General features: G+C 37.0%; 1 protein-coding gene across 2 annotated transcripts in view; it reads left to right on the top strand.

The window, feature by feature from the left end:
• MIPOL1 (mirror-image polydactyly 1) overlaps positions 1–20,361 on the top strand; it is a 260,511-nt gene that overhangs the window by 127,759 nt on the left and 112,391 nt on the right. For both annotated transcript variants that reach the window (XM_023751493.1, XM_006085815.3), the window contains exon 8: positions 2,752–2,846. In XM_023751493.1, coding sequence (XP_023607261.1) covers positions 2,752–2,846 — 95 coding nt within the window. The remainder of the gene's footprint in view (positions 1–2,751; positions 2,847–20,361) is intronic.

The following is a 20,361-nucleotide window of genomic DNA, read 5'->3' as shown; positions in this document are numbered from 1 at the left end:
TTACTTAACATTGTATCTTTTTTATACTTTTTGAATTTTGTTTTTTACATGTATTTTTATGTGAGTATAAACATAAATGAATGCATGCAGTTTTTATAAAAAATAATTGCCAAAGATTATGGGAAATATAATGGCACAAAACCAGGAAAAATATCTGATTTGTTAATTTTCTTAATGTTGGTGATATGAAATTTATTTTTGATGTGTAACATGTTGGAATTATGTGCTATTAATAAAATTAGAAAATGCAATAGAAACAGCACATTTAAATTAGATTTTTTGTAGTTTTATTTTCTTACATTACATATAACATAAAGCCAACTCAAACTAGCATAAACACAAAGAAACAAAAGGTTACTGTACCCAGGAAGTCCAAGAAATGGATGAGAATTTGTTTGGTCCTCAGGGATCCGAGGACACAAAGGATGTCATCAGGATTATTTTCTCCTTAGGCCTAATGGTTTAGAGCAACCTGGATCATATCTACCTGAGTTCATCCCCCAGGACTGAACAAGATCACTGTGGCATAGGGCATTTCCCTCCAAAAAAGATGTGGTGGCCAGATAAAAACATACTGGTAGAGGAAGGAGGTGTAACGCCACAAAGTTTATCATAGCTTTGAAGGCAGTCTCCAGTGCCTCGGCAGAAGATTAGATGTTTGGAATTGGTAAATTAAGTTGATTGCTGTAACACAACACCAAATCTTTATAACCAACTATACGTGGAAAGTGAAATTTTCAATATTACCCAACACTTAGGAATTTAAATAAAGTTTTCATGATTCTATTTTTATGGCAGAACTTTCTTAAGCAGAAGCTTCATTATGGCATTTTCCTGCTAGAACATGGGTTTATATTTTTGGGTTGTGTGTTTTTTCCCTAGAAGTACCAGGTTAAAAAAAAAAAAGTCAGAATAATCAATTAAAGTAACACTTATTTAGCAAATTGTCTGTTACCTGTCTAATATTGATATTTCTTAAATACATGTAAATTTAATATGATATGTGCTTTTTTTGTATGAATCTTTTTTACTTGCCACTGACACAGTGGTTATCTGTGTCTCCCAAGCTGCTATTTCAATCACATTTTATATTATACTGAAAGATGGCAAAGTTGTTAATTATTGGCATCAAGAACCAGGCACCTATTTTATTTTAAATGCTTTTTAATAATTTATGAGAATGGTTCATCTATAATTCTAGAATGTAACATAAAACAAGTGCTCAAACATCTTAAATTTAATTTTTAATTAAATTTATTGGTGTGACATTGGTCAATAGGATCATATTGGTTTCAGGTATGGATTTGTATGTTATAAGATCTGTATATTTCACTGTGTGCCCACCACCCAAAGTCAAGTCATCTTCCTCCACCCACCACCACCTCCCCACCCGCTTCCCTGTGGTAGCCATCACATTGCTGTTTGTGTCCACGAGTTTCAGTTTTATAGCCCACATATGAGTGAAATCATATGGTTCTTAGCTTTTTCTGCATGATTTATTTCACTTTGTAACATTCTCATGGTCTATCTATGTGTTGTCACAAATGGCAGAATTTCATATTTTCTTATGGCTGAGTAGTATTCTATTGTATGACGTAATTGTTAGAATTTGCTAGCCAAGATAGAGAAAAATTAATTAATTTAGTGCCTAAATTTATACACAAAGATCCATACTGCTGTATGTTTTTATAATTCTCCGTTATTAAAATAGAAAAGTGGCATTGTTTAGTGATCACTTATATTACACTATGATCAGGATTTCACAATTTGTCTTATGACTTCCTTATGTAAGAAAATAATTCCAGTAAATCATAGGAATTCAGCAAAATTAGTGAATTTCTGCCTCTATTGCATTAGTGTAGTTTGTGGGATGTGTGATAATAATTTGCTCTGTACTATCTATCAAACATCATTTAAAGTGAAAGACATTGTTTTCATGCAAATTAAACTCCACGTAAACAAAACTGAAACTTGATTTTTCAGTACCATGTTTTAAAAGTTACATTGAGAACATTTTGGCTATGCCTGAAATCCAATAGGAATGATGATTGGAAGGTGGCAATTCTTTTAAAATTACTAGTTTGAGCCCTTTAGAAATACTGATTCCAGAACCTTTAGTTTGAATTTTACAGGCAGAGAGGAACAATAGCATTTCTTGAATAAAATATCTCTAATACTCAGGATTGCTCCCATTCTCCCTTTAGAGACTTTTTTCCTGCAGAAAAAGAATGGAAAAGGTTAAATCATATCTGTAGGAATCAGTCTTGTGTGTGCGTTTTTTAATGTTAAATATCAAAGATGGCTTAACAACATATTTAGAATTTTCTGAGTTTTACTATTAATAAAGTTAAAAGAAAATCTAGTCTGATCAGGCAGTGGAGCCACATTAAATTTGTATCTGAAATACCCAGTGTGCTTATCTCAACTCTTGATAGTGCTCTGAACCCCTGTTCCACATTCTGAATTCTGTGTTAAAGTTAAACATTGCAGAAGGGCATATATCTGATGATACAGATGAATAAGGTTGAAGTTTAGGAATGAGAAAAGTTGGTATATTTTTAATAGGTTCAAGTCTGCAGTATTTCTGTTATTGATATAATTGGATTATTTTGTGTAAAATTATTAAACACTCCTAAAAATACTGATAGGTTTAGAACTATCATAAATTTAAAACTCCTATTCTTACTATGGTACTGTATTTTAACATATCAAACTAATTTTAAATTTCTTAAAATATTTGATTGCTTGCAGGCAAAGTTGTTAGCCATGCAACAAGCCAGAGAAACTGCAGTTCAACAGTACAAAAAACTGGAGGAAGAAATCCAGACACTTCGAGTTTATTACAGGTAAAATTCTTTTTAGCCTGGTCATAAGTGAATGTTGGTTTGGGAAATGCTTGTACCCAATTTTACAGTGGTGAATGAGCAAATACCTCAATGAAATTAAACATAATGCACTTAAAGCATTTTTTGTAATTTTAAAATGATTCTGTCAAAACATGTTCATTATTTTACCTCTTTTCCTTCCTGCATTTGGTAAGGTTTAAGTTTAGACTCCCATCAGATTTATAAAACTTATATAACTCATAACCAGTTGTCTAAATGGAGCCTGGTCAGCTGTCGAACTATTGACTCACCTAAATTCCACCTCTAAAATGACGACATGTATTTTCAAAGTAGTACATGAATATCAGTAATAACAGCTTTTCACCTATTACAATCTAACTAGAGGCCCGATGCATGAATTCATGCACGGGTGGGGTCCCTCAGGGTGGCCTGCGGGGATTGGGCTCCAGCTCGCACCCCCGGGCTCACAGCCCCAGCTCGTGCCCCCAGGCTCGCAACCCCAGCTCGTACCCCCCCAGCCCCGCAGCCCCGCCTGGCACCCCGCCCTGGCCTGGCGCCACCCACTTACCTGCTCCACCATCCTGCCACAGTCCCGTTCTCATCGGGGCCGGCAGTGCCTCCACTGCCAGTGCCGCATTGCCGATGCCCACCATGTTTTGTGCCGCCCCCTCGTGGTCAGCACATGTCATAGCTAGTGGTCGAACTCCTGATCTCCCAGTCAAACTCTAGGTCCAACAACCACCTGAGGGGACAATTTGCATATTAGGCTTTTATTATATAGGATATGAGAAGTTTCTAAAGGAATGCCACTAAAGGGTTTTTAAGCTTTATTTAATTTACTAGAGGCCTGGTGCATGAAAATTCATGCACTGGAGCGGGAGGTCCCTCAGCCAGGCCTGCCCCCTCTCACAGTCCAGGAGCCCTCAGGGGCGGGAGGCAACCTGGCAATCAGGGGAAGGTGACGCCCCATCACACCTCTGCTGCTGCCACTGCCGGCAGTGCAAGCCTCATCCGGCCCTGGTTACCTGTGCCTCGGCCGGTCCTGGTTACCTGAGCCTTGGGCGGCCCTGGGCAGCTGGGGGGCTGAGGGGACTGGGCGTCGCCATCTTTGAGAGCGTGACAGTCAATTAGAATATTCCCTTATTGGCTGTGGGCGCTGCCATCTATGAGGTCAGGACAGTCAATTAGCATATCCCCCCCTTATTGGCTGTGGGCGCCACCATCTTTGAGGGCAGGACAGACAATTAGCATCTTCCCTCCTTATTGGCTGTGGGCGCCTCCATCTTTGTGATGGTGTGAGGGTCATTTAGCATATTCCCTCTTTATTAGATAGGATGCTACAAGAGTAGTTGTGAAGTTCATTCAGTAGATCACACTGGCATTTTTAATGGAAAGAAATAAAATATAAATGGCAGGGTGCATCTCTTGTAGGAAGGGTAAATACTGTTTTGTGATACTTTTGTTTCAGTTTTGTGTTGCATGAGAGAGAGAGAGAAAAAGAGAGCGCTAAGATTGTGTATGGGGCTATGTATAAAATATATAACCTCACAGTGGATCATGATTTTAAAAAAGATTTGAAAAATGATGTACAAATTTCTGTATATGCTTTGATACTGAGATTGAGAAAAAGACAAAAACCTCAAGTCTGAAATGCAAGAATTCACTAACTGGGGCTGTAGGTTATTGATAGATTTGTAAAACTTTGACCTTCCTTTCAGAATAATGTTAAGTGCATAAAATGCAATAAATCAAAATCAGTTTTACTGAAATACAATTATGAAAGTATTATCTTCTGGTATTTAGTATATACATAAGTCATTATTCACACATTAAATCCCTAACTAGATTTAATGTATGAATTAAATTAACAGTAAGGCTATGAACAGTAAGGCTATGAACAACTGTAATTTCAAAGTAATGAAGACTGTGAATGGTATTTTGTGGATAACTGAAAGTACTGAAATGTGACATGAAAATACCAATAGTGTTTATGGGTACAAATTCTTAAGAACCACCAGTACCACTAGTGTAGTTTGTTACCTATATTCATAATTGTAGGAAATGCTGAATTTCCATGAGAGCTATGTCCACTTTGGAACAGTGTTACTGGCATATACAGTAGTTGGTTAGTGTTGTGAGATGAATTGTGTCCCTCAAAAAAAGATACGTTGAAGCCCTAACCTCTAGTACCTAAGAATTTGACCTTATTTGAAAATAGGGTCTTTACAGAGGTAATCAAATGAAGCCATTAGCATGGAAATTTGGACACAGAGACACAGGCATAGAGGGAACTATAATGAAGGCACGGGGAGATGGTAACCTTGTCCCTGGAGTGATGCATCTACAAGCCAAGGAACACCCATGATGGGCAGAAAACACCGAAAGCTAGAAGAGGTGTGGAATGATTCTCTCTTATAGCCTAGCAGACATCTGAATTTTTAGCTTCCAGACCTGTGAGGCAATACATTTCAGTTGTTTTAAGCCCCCCAGTTTGTGGTACTTTGTTATAGCAGCCCTAGGAAACTAATACAGTATGTTTGGTTGATGACTGTCTGTGGGAAATCATTTGCTTGCAGTTAGAAGCAGCGTCTATATGTGACTGTATAAGTAGCCAGAACCCGGATAGTAGATGAAGACAACCTTTTTTAAAAACTATAGAGGGAATATGACAGTCTTCCCTCTATATTTTATAACAGTGGATTCTCAACTGTAGATGGGCATTAAAAATCACTTGAAGACCCTCTAAAAATACTGACCCCTATCCCATCTCAGACCAATTACATCAGAATATCTTGAGAATACCAGTGTGTTTTAAAGCTCCCTAGAAATTCCCGTGTGGGGCCAAGTTTGAGGGCCACACATTTCAGTTAGCTAATTAAATTAGGGTCTTTTCTTGGTAGAATAATAGAAGCATATCTTAAACCCTTTATTAAAACTTATGAAAACTGTGTGATTTGTGCCTGGACCTTAGATATTGCAGTAGCCTCACCCCATAGAAAGGAGAATTTTTTTGGAACCTTCTTTTGCCATCCTTGTAAGATAGGACAGAAGATGCTCAGTCGATAAAGAAACAGTGTCCATCAGACCATCAAACCGCAGAGGGAAGGTAGGGGAGAGTGGGGGTAAGGGAGAGAGATCAACCAAAAGACTTATATGCAAGCATATAGGCCTAACCAATGGATACAGACACCAGGGGGGTGAGGGCATGGGTGGAGGAGATGGGGGGTAATGTGGGGATAAGAACACATATGTAATAACTTAATCAATAAAGAAATTTTAAAAAAGAAACTCTCCAAGAATTCCAAGAGGCATATGATAATTTTTCATGAACTGACATTACTTTTTTAAAATATGTTTTTATTGATTTCAGAGAGAGAAGGGGAGAGGGAGAGAGATATAGAAACATCATTGATGAGAGAGAATCATTGATTGGCTGCATCCTGCACACACCTTACTGGGGATTGAGCCCAAAACCGAGGCAGGTGCCCTGACTGGGAATTGAATTGTGACCTGGTTTATGGGTCAATGCTCAACCACTGAGTCACACTGGCCGGGCCTGGCATTATTTTTTTATATTTTTATTGATTTCAGAGAGGAAAGGAGAAGGAGAGAGGAACACCAATGATGACAGAGAATCATTGATTGGCTTCCTCTTGCACGGCCCCACTGAAGATTGAGCCCACAACCTGGGCATGTGCCCTTGACCAGAATCGAACCTAGGACTCTTTAATCCGCAGGCTGACGCTCTATCCATTGAATCATACCAGCTAGGGCATGGCATTAATTTTTTTTTCTGTTCAAGTATTCTTCTTTAATTTTATTTTATTGTTTAAAGTATTACAGATAGTAGTACATATGTCTCCTTTTTTTTCCTCCCCATTGACCTTCCCCCAGCCACCCCTACCCCCCGGCACATGCCCTCACCCCACCGCCCCAGTGTCTTGTGTTCATTGGTTATGCTTATATGCATGCATGCAAGTCCTTCAGTTGTTCTCTTACCTCCCCCCTCCCACAACCCTCCCCGGCCTTTCTGCTGTAATTTGACAGTCTGTTCCATGCTTCTCTGCCTCTGTATCTACCTTTCGTTCATCAGGTTATAATGGTCTTTATTATCTATAAATGAGTGAGATCATGTGGTGTTTTTCTTTTACTTCCTGGCTTATTTCACTTAGCATAATGCTCTCCAGTTCCATCCATGCTGCTGCAAATGGTAAGAGTTCCTTATTTTTTATAGCAGCATAGTATTCCATTGTGTAGATGTACCATAGTTTTCTAATCCACTCATCAGTTGATGGGCATTTAGGTTGTTTCCAAATCGTAGCTATTGTAAACTGTGCTGCTATCAACATAGAGGTGCATTGATCCTTTCTGATTGGTGTTTCTGTTTTCTTGAGATATATTCCTAGAAGTGGTATTACTGGATCAAATGGCAGTTCCATTTTTAAATTTTTGAAGAAATGCCATACTGTTTTCCACAGTGGCTGCACCAGTCTGCATTCCCACCAGCAGTGAAGGAGGGTTCCTTTTTCTCCACATCCTCTCCAGCACTTGTCATTTGTTGATGATAGCCATTCTGACAGGTGTAAGGTGGAACCTCATTGTCGTTTTGATTTGCATCTCTCGGATGATTAGTGACTTGGAGCATGTTTTCATGTGTCTCTCGGCTTTCTGAGTGTCCTTTTTCGAAAAGATTCTATTTAGTTCCTTTGCCCGTTTTTTGATTGGATTGTTTATTTTCCTTTTGTTGAATTGTATGAGTTCCCTGTAAATGTTGGAGATTAAACCCTTATCAGAGATAACATTGGCAAATATGTTCTCCCATGCAGTGGGCTTTCTTACTGTTTTGTTGATGGTTTCTTTTACTGTGCAGAACCTTTTTATTTTGATGTAATCCCATTTGTTTATTTTCTCCTTAGTCTCTCTTGCCCTAGGATCTGTGTCTGTAAAGATATTGCTACGACATATATCTGCAATTTTGCTACCAATGGCATCTTGTAGAATTTTTATGGTTTCCCGTCTTACATTCAAGTCCTTTAGCCATTTTGAGTTTGTTTTAGTGTATGGTATAAGTTGGTGGTCTAGTTTCATTCTTTTGCATGTATCTGACCAAATTTTCCAGCACCATTTATTAAAGAGGCTGTTTTGACTCCATTGTATGCTCTTGCCTCATTTGTCGAAAATTAATTGAGTATAATGGCTCGGGTCAATTTCTGGGTCCTCTATTCTGTTCCATTGGTCTATATGTCTGTTATTGTGCCAGTACCAGGCAGTTTTGAGAACCATGACTTGGTAATATAGTTTGATGTCTGGTATTGTGATCCCTCCAACTTTGTTCTTTCTCAGGATAGCTGTGGCTATTCGGGGTCTTTTTTTATTCTAGATGAATTTTTGGAGAGTTTGTTCTAGATCTTTGAAATATGCCATTGGTAATTTAATGGGGATTGCATTGAATCTATAGATTGCTTTAGGTAGTGTGGACATTTTAATGATGTTGATTCTACCAATCCTTGAACATGGTATGTTCTTCCATTTGTTTATGTCTTCCTCTATCTCTTTTTTCAATGTCCTGTAATTTTCTGAGTACTGGTCTTTTAAGTCCTTAGTTAAGTTTATTCCTAGGTATCTTAATATTTTTGGTGCAATGGTAAATGGGATTGTTTTTTTTCATTTCTCTTTCTGTGAGTTCATTATTTGTGTATAAAAATTCCATAGATTTCTGGGTGTTTTGTATCCTGCTACATTGCCAAATTCATTTACTAGGTCTAGTAGTTTTTTTATGGAGTCTTTGGGGTTTTCTATGTATAATATCATGTCCTCTGCAAATAAGGACAGTTTTACTTCTTCTTTTCCAATTTGGATGCCTTTTATTTTTTCTTCTTATCTGATCACTATGGCTAGTACTTCTAGTACTATATCGAAAAGGAGTGGTGAAAGTGGGCATTCTTGTCTTGTTCCTTTTCTTAGGGGAAATGGATTTAGTTTTTGCCCATTGAGTATGATGTTGGCTGTAGGTTTGTCACATAGGGCTTTTATTATGTTGAGGTATGATCCCTCTATTCCCACTTTGCTGAGAGTTTTTATCAAGAAAGCGTGTTGGATTTTTCAAATACTTTTTTTGCATCAATTGATATGATTATGTGATTTTTGTCTCTCAGTTTATGTGATGTATCACATTTATTGATTTGCAGATATTGAACCATCCTTGCATCCCTGAAATAAATCCCACTTGGTCATGGTGTATGATCTTTCTAATGTATTGCTGAATCTGATTTGCTAGGATTTTGTTGAGGATTTCAGCATCTATGTTCATCAAGGATATTGGCCTGTAGTTCTCTTTTTTTGTGGTGTCTTTATCTGGTTTTGGGATTAGGGTAATGCTGGCTTCATAGAAAGAGCTTGAAAGTGTGCCTTCCTCTTGAATTTTTTAGAATAGTCTGAGTAGTATAGGTTTTAGTTCTTCTTTGAATGCTTAGTAGAACTCCCTATAAAGCCGTCCGGACCAGGGCTTTGTTTGCTGGAAGGTTTTTGATAGCTATTTCAATTTCTTCGGTAGTTATCGACCTATTCAGGTTTTTTGACTCTTCTTGGTTGAGTTTTGGACATATTTTTCTAAGAATATGTCCATTTCATCTAGGTTGTTCATTTTGTTGGAATAGAGTTGTTCATAGTATTTTTTCATAATCGTTTGTATTTCTGTGGGATTGGTTGTTATTTCACCTCTTTCATTTCTGATTTTGTTTATTTGGGTCCTCTCTCTTTGCTTCTTGGTGAGCCTGGCTAGAGGTTCATCAATCTTGTTTATTTTTTCAAAGAACCAGCTCTTGGTTTTGTTGATATTTGTATTGTTTTTTTGGTCTCTGTGTCATTTATCTTTGCTCTGATCTTTATTATTTCCTTCCTTCTGCTTATGCTGGGCTTTTCTTGTTGCTCTCTTTCTAACTCCTTGAGTTTAGGGTTAGATAATTTATTACCATTGTTTCTTGTTTTTTGAGGCAGGCCTGTAGAGCTATGAACTTCCCTCTCAAGACTGCTTTCACTGTGTCCCATAGATTTTGGATTGTTATATTTTCATTGTCGTTTGTTGCCATGATGCTTTTTATTTCTTCTTTGATCTCTCTGGTAACCCAGTCATTGTTTAATAGCATGCTATTTAGCCTCCAGATGTTTGATTTTTTAAAATTGTTTTTATTATTATTGATTTCTAGTTTTATGCCATTGTGGTCTGAGATGGTGCTTGATATGATTTCTGTCTTCTTGAATTTGAAGAGACTTTGCCTGAGACCCAATAATATATAGTCTATCTTTGAAAATGACCCACGTACACTTGAGAAGAATGTATATTCTGTACCTTTGGAGTTAAATGTTCTGAAGATGTCAATTAATTCCATCTGATCTAGTGTATCATTTAGGATTGATGTTTCTTTGCTGATTTTTTGTTTAGAGGGTTTGTCCAATGGTGATAGTGGGGTATTAAAGTCCCCTACTATGACTGTATTGCTATCAATCTCTCCCTTGATATCTTCCAGAAGTTTTTTTATGTATATGGGTGCTCCTGTATTGGGTGCATATATGTTTACCAGAGTTATATTTTCTTGTTGGATTGCTCCCTTTAGTATTATGAAGTGGCCTTCCTTATCTCTTGTTATGGCCTTCACTTTGAGATCTAATTTGTCCTATATAAGTATTGTTACCCCAGCTTTTTTTTTCATTTCCATTCACCTGAAAAATCTTTTTCCATCACTTCACCGTCAGTCTGTGTGAGCCCTTTTTTCTGAGGTGGGTTTCCTGTAGACGGCAGATTATATGGGTCATGTTTTCTTATCCACTCAGCTACCCTATGTCTTTTAATTGCGGCATTTAATCCGTTAACATTTAAAGTTATTATTGATAGGAACTTGTTTGTCACCATTTTTATTCTTTATGCCTGTGTTCCTTCTTCGTTTCCTATTTCTGCTTTTTACAGCAGACCCTTTAGCATTTCTTGCATTGCTGGTTTGGTGGTAATAAACTCCCGTAGTCCTTTTTTATCTGTGAAGCTTCTGATTTCACCCTCAATTTTGATTGATAGCCTTGCTGGGTACAGTATTCTTGGATTCAGACCCTTCCTTTGCATGACTTTGTATATTTCATTCCATTCCCTTCTTGCCTGATGTGTTTCTGTTGAGAAATCAGTCACTAGTCTGATGGGGGATTCTTTGTAGATAACTTTCTGTCTCTCTCTCTGGCAGCTTTTAAGATTCTTACTTTGTCATTGGTTGTTGCCAATTTACTTATAATGTGCCTTGGCATTGGTCTTTTTGGGTTCATTTTGTTTGGGACTCTGTGAGCTTCTTGGACTTGTGTGAGTTTTTTCTTCCTTATATCAGGGAAGTTTTCTGTCATTATTTCTTCAAACATGTTTTCTATTCCTTGCTCAGTTTCCTCTCCTTCTGGCACCCCTATTATTCAGATGTTGTTTCATTTCGTGTTGTCCCAAAGTTCCCTTAGGCCAGGGGTGGGCAAACTTTTTGACTTGAGGGCCACAATGGGTTCTTAAACTGGACCGGAGGGCTGGAACAAAAGCATGGATGGAGTGTTTGTGTGAACTAATATAAATTCAAAGTAAACATCATTACATAAAAGGGTACGGTGTTTTTGTTTTTTTTTTTAGTTTTATTCATTTCAAACGGGCCGAATACAGCCCGTGGGCCGTAGTTTGCCCACGGCTGCCTTAGGCTCTCCTCCTGTTTTTTAAGTGTTGTTTCTAGATGCTGCTCTGCTTGGGTATTTTTTCCTACCTTGTCTTCTAGCTCACTGATGCGGTCCTCTGCTTCTTCTAGTCTACTGTTAATGCTTTCCATTGAGTTCTTTATAGCAGTGATGTCATTTTTCATTTCTTCTTGGTTCTTCTTTATTTCCTCTTGGTTCTTATACATATTATTGAATTTGTCTTCCCTTCTTTTCAGCCACCTTATGATCATTTCTCTGAATTCTTTCTGACATATTTCTTGCCTCCTTTTCGTTTAGTTCCTTTTCTTGTGATGCCTCCATTTCTTTCACTTGCAGGCTGTTTCTTTGTCTCCCCATGATCTCTCTTCTCTGGGTGTCCGGTTATGTAGCTCTCTCTCTCCTTCTGTGAGGAGGAGCAGGGCTCGTCTGAGTCCACGTATTCACACTGCTTGAGATCTGGTGTTCCTGGGTTTGTAGCTTGTCCCTGGGTGCCATGGTTGCAGGGTCCCTGGATGTATATGCTTCCATTAACAGCCACTTCAAGATGGTGTGGTCTCCACGGCAGAGCCGACCACTCCGGGAGAGATTTAAGCAGCAGTGGAGGCTTCCCGATTAGGGGAGCCCAAATTGGCAGTCTCCACCAGTCCCCTGGAGTAGAACTATTGCTCACCCACAAATTTACACTCTCCCGTACTTGTACACCTTCTCCTTTTGTTCTCTCAACTCACACACTATCTTGCTGTCTGCCTTCCCGTCAGCAGCCATCTTCCCCCATGGCATTACTTTTTGAAAAAAGATACCGATACCTTGATGCCAAATCTTGACACTCTTCTTTGATAAATTGCAGAAGATTATTGAAATATTTTGGAAAATAAATACTTAAGTAGTTGTTTTCAAAGACTGTTTGTTAGCTCCATGAATTTAACAGAGTTAAATGATCTTTTCTAAATAGTTAACAATTATGGCTCAAAGGTATGCTTTACAAGTATCCCTGTCACTGTTACTTTTTAACAATTGCTGGCAGTAAAGTAAGTCTACTGTGATTTGCTGTTGGTCATCCTTGCCTCATGTGACCTTGCATAGACAAGCCTCACCAAGACCACCTTCTTTTTATAGAATGAGAATTATAGTTCCTACCTAATAGAGTTGTTTTAAGTGTATACAGATCTTAGCACATATTTGGATTATTTTTAGTGCTCAGCTAATGTTAAGATAAATTTCTTTTTATAACAAGAAGTCAGTTAGATAGGAGTAAAATAAAAAACTATGATTTCACTGAAGCTAAGGAAGGAGATTTAAAAATATTTTAAAAAGTCAAATATTGCTAATGGTTAAGTAAGATAAGGACAAAAAGTGTCTATTTTGTTTGAAATTAGGTTGTCATTAATGACCTCCTCCCCAGTGGTTTTAATAAAGTATTAGATATAGAAGCCAATTTTCTGTGAGTTGAGAAGTGATTAGAAGTAAAGAAGCATAGCAGTTTGGACAATAGTGTGGTCCTTGAAGAAACATGAATAAACAGCCCTGGCCTGTGTAGCTCTATTGGTTGGACATCATCCAGTGCACCAAAAGGTTGCTGGTTCGATTCCCAGTCAGGGCACAAGCCCAGGTTGCAGGCTTTATCCCTGGTGGGGGCATGCAGGAGATAACTGATCGATGTTTCTCTTTCTTTCCCCTTTTATCTCTCTCAAAAAATCAATAAAAGTATTTGTATAAACATAAAAAAACAAACATGAATAAGAAATATGTTAATGATAGTTGAGATAAAAGGGAGGTAGGTTAAGGATTTGGGGTTTTGGTTTTGAAAAATGGCAGATACTTAAGCATGTGTATGGCTAATTGGAAGGAGCCAATAGAGAGAATTTTTATGAAACAGGATTTCCCAAGTAGGATGAGATAGAATTTAGAATCTGCTGAATGCAGAAGAGTTTGCCTTCACTCCTTGTGCCTATAGACAGGAGTGAAGGACATGTGAAGAGCTGTGAATGTAAAGTTCAGTTCACAATTAGTAATTTTTCTGTGAAATAAGGGTCACGATGGGCTTCTGAAGTGAGAAGGCAGGCAGCTTTGAAAGGAATACTGAAGGCAATGGGAGAAAAGAACTGAATAAAGATAAGAACAAAGTTAAGCAATCTTGAAGACTGATCTGGGAATGAATGCCATAAATTTGTATGAGTTCCAGTTTGTACAGTTGTGTAATTTAACACAATTAACTGTGCTTCTATAGCAGCACAGAAGGCAAAGGATCAAATTGGTTCAAGATTATGAATTTGTGAGACTAAAATTATGGAGAGAAGAGTGATTGAGGGCACACTAGCAGAAGAGTTGTTGAAATGTTAAGTGATAGTATAAGCTCAATAAGGCAGGAAATAAAATTGAAAGGACATGTATGCTGAGAGAAAAAGGAGGAATCAAGAAATCACAAATCTTGAGGAGATTATAGAACAAATGTAGAGGTAATATGAAAATTTAAGAGCTAAAAGGATTGGAAGTCACAGTCAGAAAGTGGAACATTGCTATTTACTAGTAAGATATGAGATGAAGCACTTGATCTGAGCAATGACAATGTTTAAGGCATTGCCTTAGAAATGGGTGTTTGGAACTGAGAGAAGCTGAGAGTCACTAGCTATGAAGTGAAAGATTTATGACACTAAAATATTAAATGCCCATTTGGATATTGTCTCTGAAAACATTGGCACAAGTTGGGTTACTGACTGTAAATATAATAATAGAAAGCGACCTAGCAATTGGTAGATAAAAGCTACATGTTGAAATGAAGAGTGATGTATAGTTAGATGTATCAAAAGAAGAAAACTGTCCAGTATGGGATGCATGAAAAAATGTGTTGTATTCCCTCAAGAAAAATAGGAAAGTCGTATCCTTCGGGGAGATCCATGTTTTTATGAAAACAAAAAGGTACAGAGAACGTCTTTGCATTGCTGATGGGAATGTAAAATACTACATCTGCTGTGGAAAATGGTTTGGCGGTTCTTCAAAAAGTTACACGCAGAGGTCCCATATGATCCAGCAATTCCCCACCTAGCTATATAACCCAAAATAATTGAAAGCAATTGCTCAAACCACATACTTGTACACCAATGTTCATAACAGCATTTTTCACATTATCCAAAAGGATGAAATGCCGCAACCTTTTGCAGCAAGGATTCAGAATCTGGAGAAGGGGCCACACACAAATGGATATGGATATACTAGATAAGAAATATAAATTTGGAAGGCATTGGGGGAACTGGCAGAGACCCTTCTCTAGTGGAATGGCTCCCTGAATGTCCGGACCCATAGCTTTTTATTTATTAGAATATACATTTGCCCTTTAGCAAACCAAACATATCAAAGGTAAGGTTTGGTAAACAGTAAGATTATCAGGTTAGGAGATTGCCTTCAGCCACCATTTTCTCAACGGAACAATTGGTGCATAGCTTTTAGCCCTTGCTAAAGCCCAAGGTCCATCAGCCTTCTGATGGACCTCTTGCATTTATTATGCTAACTACTTGTTGGTCTTTGCCTCCAACAGTGAAACAACCCTGGTGTCGCTCAACCGATACATAAATAAACAAAATGTGTGTTTTGTATATGTCTACAATGGAATATTGTTAGCCATTAAAAGGAATGAAATTCTGATGCATGTTACAACATGGATGACTCTTAAAAACATAATGTTAATTGAAATAAGGCAGACAGAATAGACAAATATATGATTCCCCTTCTATGAGGTACATAGAATAGGCTAATTTATAGAAACAGAAAGCAGAGTAGAGATTACCAAGACCTAGGGAAGTGAGGAATGATGGTTGCCAGGAAACTGGGGAAACACAAGAGAGTTACTGTTTGATGGGTACAGAGTTTGGGGAAAAGTTCTGAAAATGGATAGTGGTGATCATTAAGAAACATTGTCAGTGTACTTCATGCCACTGAATTGTACACTTAAAAATGGTTAAAATGGTGGGTTTTATGTTATTTTTTTACCACATTTCTTAAAGGCACAAAAAATGTTCTCTGAGGGTGTACAGAAATTTATTTTAAATGGAATAGTGGTAAGGTCCTTGAAATAAGAAACTCTAGGAAGGAAGAGATAATTGCTGTAAACAACAAAGCTTAAATTTCCTGTAAGTTTACATGCAGGTTCAAGTTGATTTAAATGAAAATACCCATTATTTTCTTACACCCTAAATAGATGGTGCCTATGAATCAATACATGAAACACAACTATTTCATAGAGATATTAGTTTTTCACTCAGAGTTTCCTGTTACAGAGGAAATAATAAATAATCTTTATTGTTGAGAGTATTACAGATATCCCTCATTTTCCTCCCAATGCTACCTCACCCCAGGTGTTCAATAAAAATTCCATTTTTATATAAAGAAAACTAAGGCTAATTCTTTCATTTTCATGTGTACGTGTGTATGAAGAATTCATATTGGATTTCATTTAGCAAAGTTTAAGAAAAAATACATTTTCCATATTTCAAATTTTATACTTCCACATATATATGGTGCTGGATCCTAGAGCGAGTCACTATCAGCTTGCATGTAGACCATGAAACCAAATGAATATGAGAATAAGCCTCAAGAATGAGTCTGGCCATGGTCAGGGCACACATCTCTCTCTCTCTCTCTCTCTCTCTCTCTCTCTCTCTCTCTCTCATAAATCAATATATTTAAAGAATAAATCTGGCTGTCAACTTTGCAACAGCCAAAGCAGTGGAGGATGTTTAGTCTAAAGGGCAGATTAAAATGGCTGGGGACTTTCATTTTCCCTTGCCTTTAATTCTACCAATTAGTGATATTGACCTTTTTATTCCTCAAAAACTAATTACATTTTGCTGGATTATGCTAAGAACTACTATTACTTAAGCACTGCATTTCCCTGTATGGAAGTAAGGAATATGGTAATATATTTTTCTGAGTTTCTCTATTCTGTTCATTTCCTCTGAGTTGTAGAAGACTTTGGGGTACTAAGAAAAGGAAATGTTGGCCTTTGTTTCTGTTGGTGGAGTTAGAGAAGGGGCAAGTGAGGTGCATGGGTAAGGATACTAAATTATAACTGACAGCTCTTTTGCATTAAGCAGAAGGGATAGCGGGAGAGGAATAACAGCATAAGATTTTATTTTATTTTATTTTATTTTATTTTATTTATGAGAGATGGAGAGAGAGAGAGAGAGAGAGAGAGAGAGAGAGAGAGAGAATGGGGGGAGAGAGAAAGAGTGAAACATCATGTGAGAGAGACACATCGACTGGTTGCCTCCTGCATGCAGTCTGAGGAGCGAACCTGCAATCTAGGTATGTGCCCTCAACCGGAAATTGAACCTGCGACCCTTTGGTGCACAGGCCAACCTCTAACCATTGAGCACACTGCCATGGCAACAATATATGAGTTAAAATAAATTTCCTTTATTACAAAGGTGCTAAGAAGTATTAGTACTTCCTTGTTGCTGTGCTGAATGTTGAATTCTTTGCAATAGCTTTGTTACTGTAAATCTAAACAGCTCCAACAGGGAAGTGTCTTAAACTGGTAAGGGTTAGATTTGTATTTGGTAATGACTTTTTCCTGTTGTTGTAAACCTGTAGTGCTGCATTCCTAAGTTCAGGAGGCATAATAATAACAAACTCATTTCTAATCAAGAGACTGCCTTAGTTTCAATGTTGGCTGATTTTATAGTGCTTCCTTATATTTTCTTTTGCTTAAAGAGTGTAAATTCAATATGAATATAAGAATGAGATCCTGTTGTTTGGTGCCAACAGACTAGGATTTAATATACTTACTTATAATAACAGCAGTTTATATTTTAAAACTTTATTATGTGTAATTGCATGTAGAAAGTTGTAATGCCTTTTAAGAGATGGTAAATTTCATTTTTGACCAAAACTATTGAATAGAATGCTCAATATTTTAAGATAGTAAGTTTCCTATGAATGTGCTAGTATTTTTTTAAATAAGTAAATAGAATACTTATGTGTTTGACATAGTGAAAACTATACTAAACATAAACTCTATTCACTGCATCCGTTATGTACATTTCAAAGTCATAAAAGCCATAAAGATAGAGCCAGTAAAAGAAATATACTCAAAAAGAGAGTGAAATTCTTAATTTTCCTCTATGTTCTTTTTATAAATTTTATTTAGTATGGGTCTTTGTCTTTTTACATACACTCTGCCTGAATGTATGCAAATCTTAGCAATCAAAAATATTACTGTCACTAGGACCTGGTCAGGGGTTTTTATGGTGGTGATAGTTTCTCATTGAACCAGGTGTTCTCTCAGTCAGAACTATACACTGATAAGGTAGCACCCAAACCCCAGCCATGAGCAACTTTGTTCTCACAACAAATCCCTCATCAAAAGCAGTTGAACACTGGCGCCTGACCTCACTAGTTCTGAGTTCTAATCATTTGTGCTAATTGGGCTACCCTGCAACATAAACATTTTGTCACATCTATATTTTCCACAGGAATTAACTGTCCATGGATCTGAGTTGTGGTTCCATACTGCTAAACTAGTATTAAAAAGAACAACAAAAAAATGTAGGCAAGCTCCAAATTTTCTAGGTTTCAGTTTTGACATGTAAGGCTTTTTCTAATTCTAACCTTTTGTGAAATTTTGTCACCCTTTCATATGAGGTAGATTAAATTTTTATTGAGTTATATTTAGAATCAAAAGCTATAAGAAAACATGTCTTCTTTACCGTTAAGATGTACCTATTTTCAAGGCCTTTGTAATGTATAGCCTGCTTTACCTTTACTGTTCAGGTCACCATATGTATTTATTGGTAACTCTGAAATGCCCAACAAAAAGAAAATTAAAGTGAAGTTTCAAAAACAAACCATAAAGTTTTTATTTTTTACCAGTCCAGTGATTTGAAATATAATTATTAGAGAGTCTTTCTTTCCTCCTCTCAACATTATAGAATGTGACATTTAATAAGTTACTTAACTTCTGAATGTCAGTTTCTTTACCTCTAACAGAGATCATATCTGACCTGCTTATTATGAAAATCAATGAGATGATATATATGTATGTTTTCGAAACTGAAAAACACTATACAAAGGAAATATGTTAATAGTATTTTTGATAAAATTACTTTAAGAGTTTTACTTTATTGCCCTACCGGGTTTGGCTCAGTGGAGAGAACATTGGCCTGCAGACTGAAGGGTCCTGGGTTTGATTCCGGTCAAGGGCATGCACCACGGTTGCAGGCTCAATCCTGGGCCTGGTCGGGGTGTGTGCAAGGACAACCAATCGATGTGTCTCTCACATCGATGCCTCTCTCTGTCTCTCTCCCTTCCACTCTCTACAAATCAATGGAAAAAATATCCTCAGGTGAGGATTAACAAAGAGGCTATTTCTACTGACCTATTTTATATCTGCTATGACTTTGTATCCAGAGGACATTTTTGCATTATTGGATTTCACTATTTTCTATTTTATACCAACAGTAAGTTACACGAATAAGACTAAACTTCATTATTAGATCTCAACTGTTATCTGTTATTTTATAAAATGATCCAGGCTTCTCTTTTTAGATCAGTTTATGAAATATCTTGCCATTTAATAACTGTGGCTTTCAAAAGGCCCAGAGTTAGAATGGCCTTGCCAAGTATAGGTCCTGAGGTTTGCTATCTGTTAACATTATTTCTATCAGCTGGAGAAAATTTAATTTTGTATTTTGTTAGATAAAAAAGTAAAGTGTCTCCCTTCGTCTTGGCTCTTAGAATCACCATTAATGTAATTCCACAGATGCAAGTTGCCTTCTACTTAGGTAATCTTTGATTTGTTCCTTTTCACAAATTTAATCAGTAACCAAATTTTGCTAGATTTTTTTTCTTGCATTGTCCATTATTTTTGCCATCTTATTTTTTAAAGTTCCTACCTTAGACCAGACTTGTATAATTCCATGCCCAGGCTTTCCTTACTACTTTATCTACTTGACTCCATTCCTTATCTCTTAAGATCCCTGAAACATAACATTTTTGTCCTCTCACTCAACCATCAGCAGTATTTAATGATATCACCTTACCTGTATTAAAGGTAAGTTTGTATTAAATCCAAACTTTTTAACCTAATGTTCATGAACCCTTGATTTTGCTGCCAACTCTCTTTCTGATTTAATGTTTCACCAATTGTCTTTTTACCTTCCAATTTCATTCATATTTGTGTCACTGATGCAGTACACTGCCTCTCACATAGTAGGTACTCAAAAAATGTTTGTTGTAGTGCACTCACTATTATTTGCACTTCCAAAATGAATCATTCACTATTTCCTAGACATACCCGAAATTTCCCACTTCAGTGTTTTCCCTTATGTCACCTATTGTTCCTGGAATACTTCATCTCTGTCCATCAGATTCTTATTGAGCCTTCAGAACACAACTTAAATATCAACTATGCCATTAATCTTTTTCTGATCTTCACAACCAGAAGTGATTTCATTCTACCTAAAGCTATCACAGTTACTCACAGTGGCTCTCTCACATACTTGTTTGGTAAATATTTGCCAACCAAAATAATAAACAATCAAATTTAACACTAGATTGAAGGTTTCTTTAGATTAAATGTTTCTTCTGCAGAGCAGTAGTCTGTGCAATGCATATAATGATAGCTCGGTGATGAATGAAATGATTGGATGTTAACATGGACCTAGTCCAGCGTAATAGTTAATAATTTGCAGATGTGTGGGGCAAAACAAGGTATATCATCTTCCAGCAAAGTTTATTTTATCCAGACCAATAGTGTTCATATTTGAAAACCATTATCAGAAGCATTTGTTGGATTTTACCTTTCTTGAAATTT

The sequence above is a fragment of the Myotis lucifugus genome, unplaced genomic scaffold (genome assembly GCF_000147115.1).
Source record: "Myotis lucifugus unplaced genomic scaffold, Myoluc2.0 scaffold_22, whole genome shotgun sequence".
In the NCBI taxonomy this organism is placed as follows: domain Eukaryota; kingdom Metazoa; phylum Chordata; class Mammalia; order Chiroptera; family Vespertilionidae; genus Myotis; species Myotis lucifugus.
The sequence above is the reverse complement of the archived record's forward strand: the minus strand, read 5'-3'. Positions and strand labels throughout refer to the sequence as shown.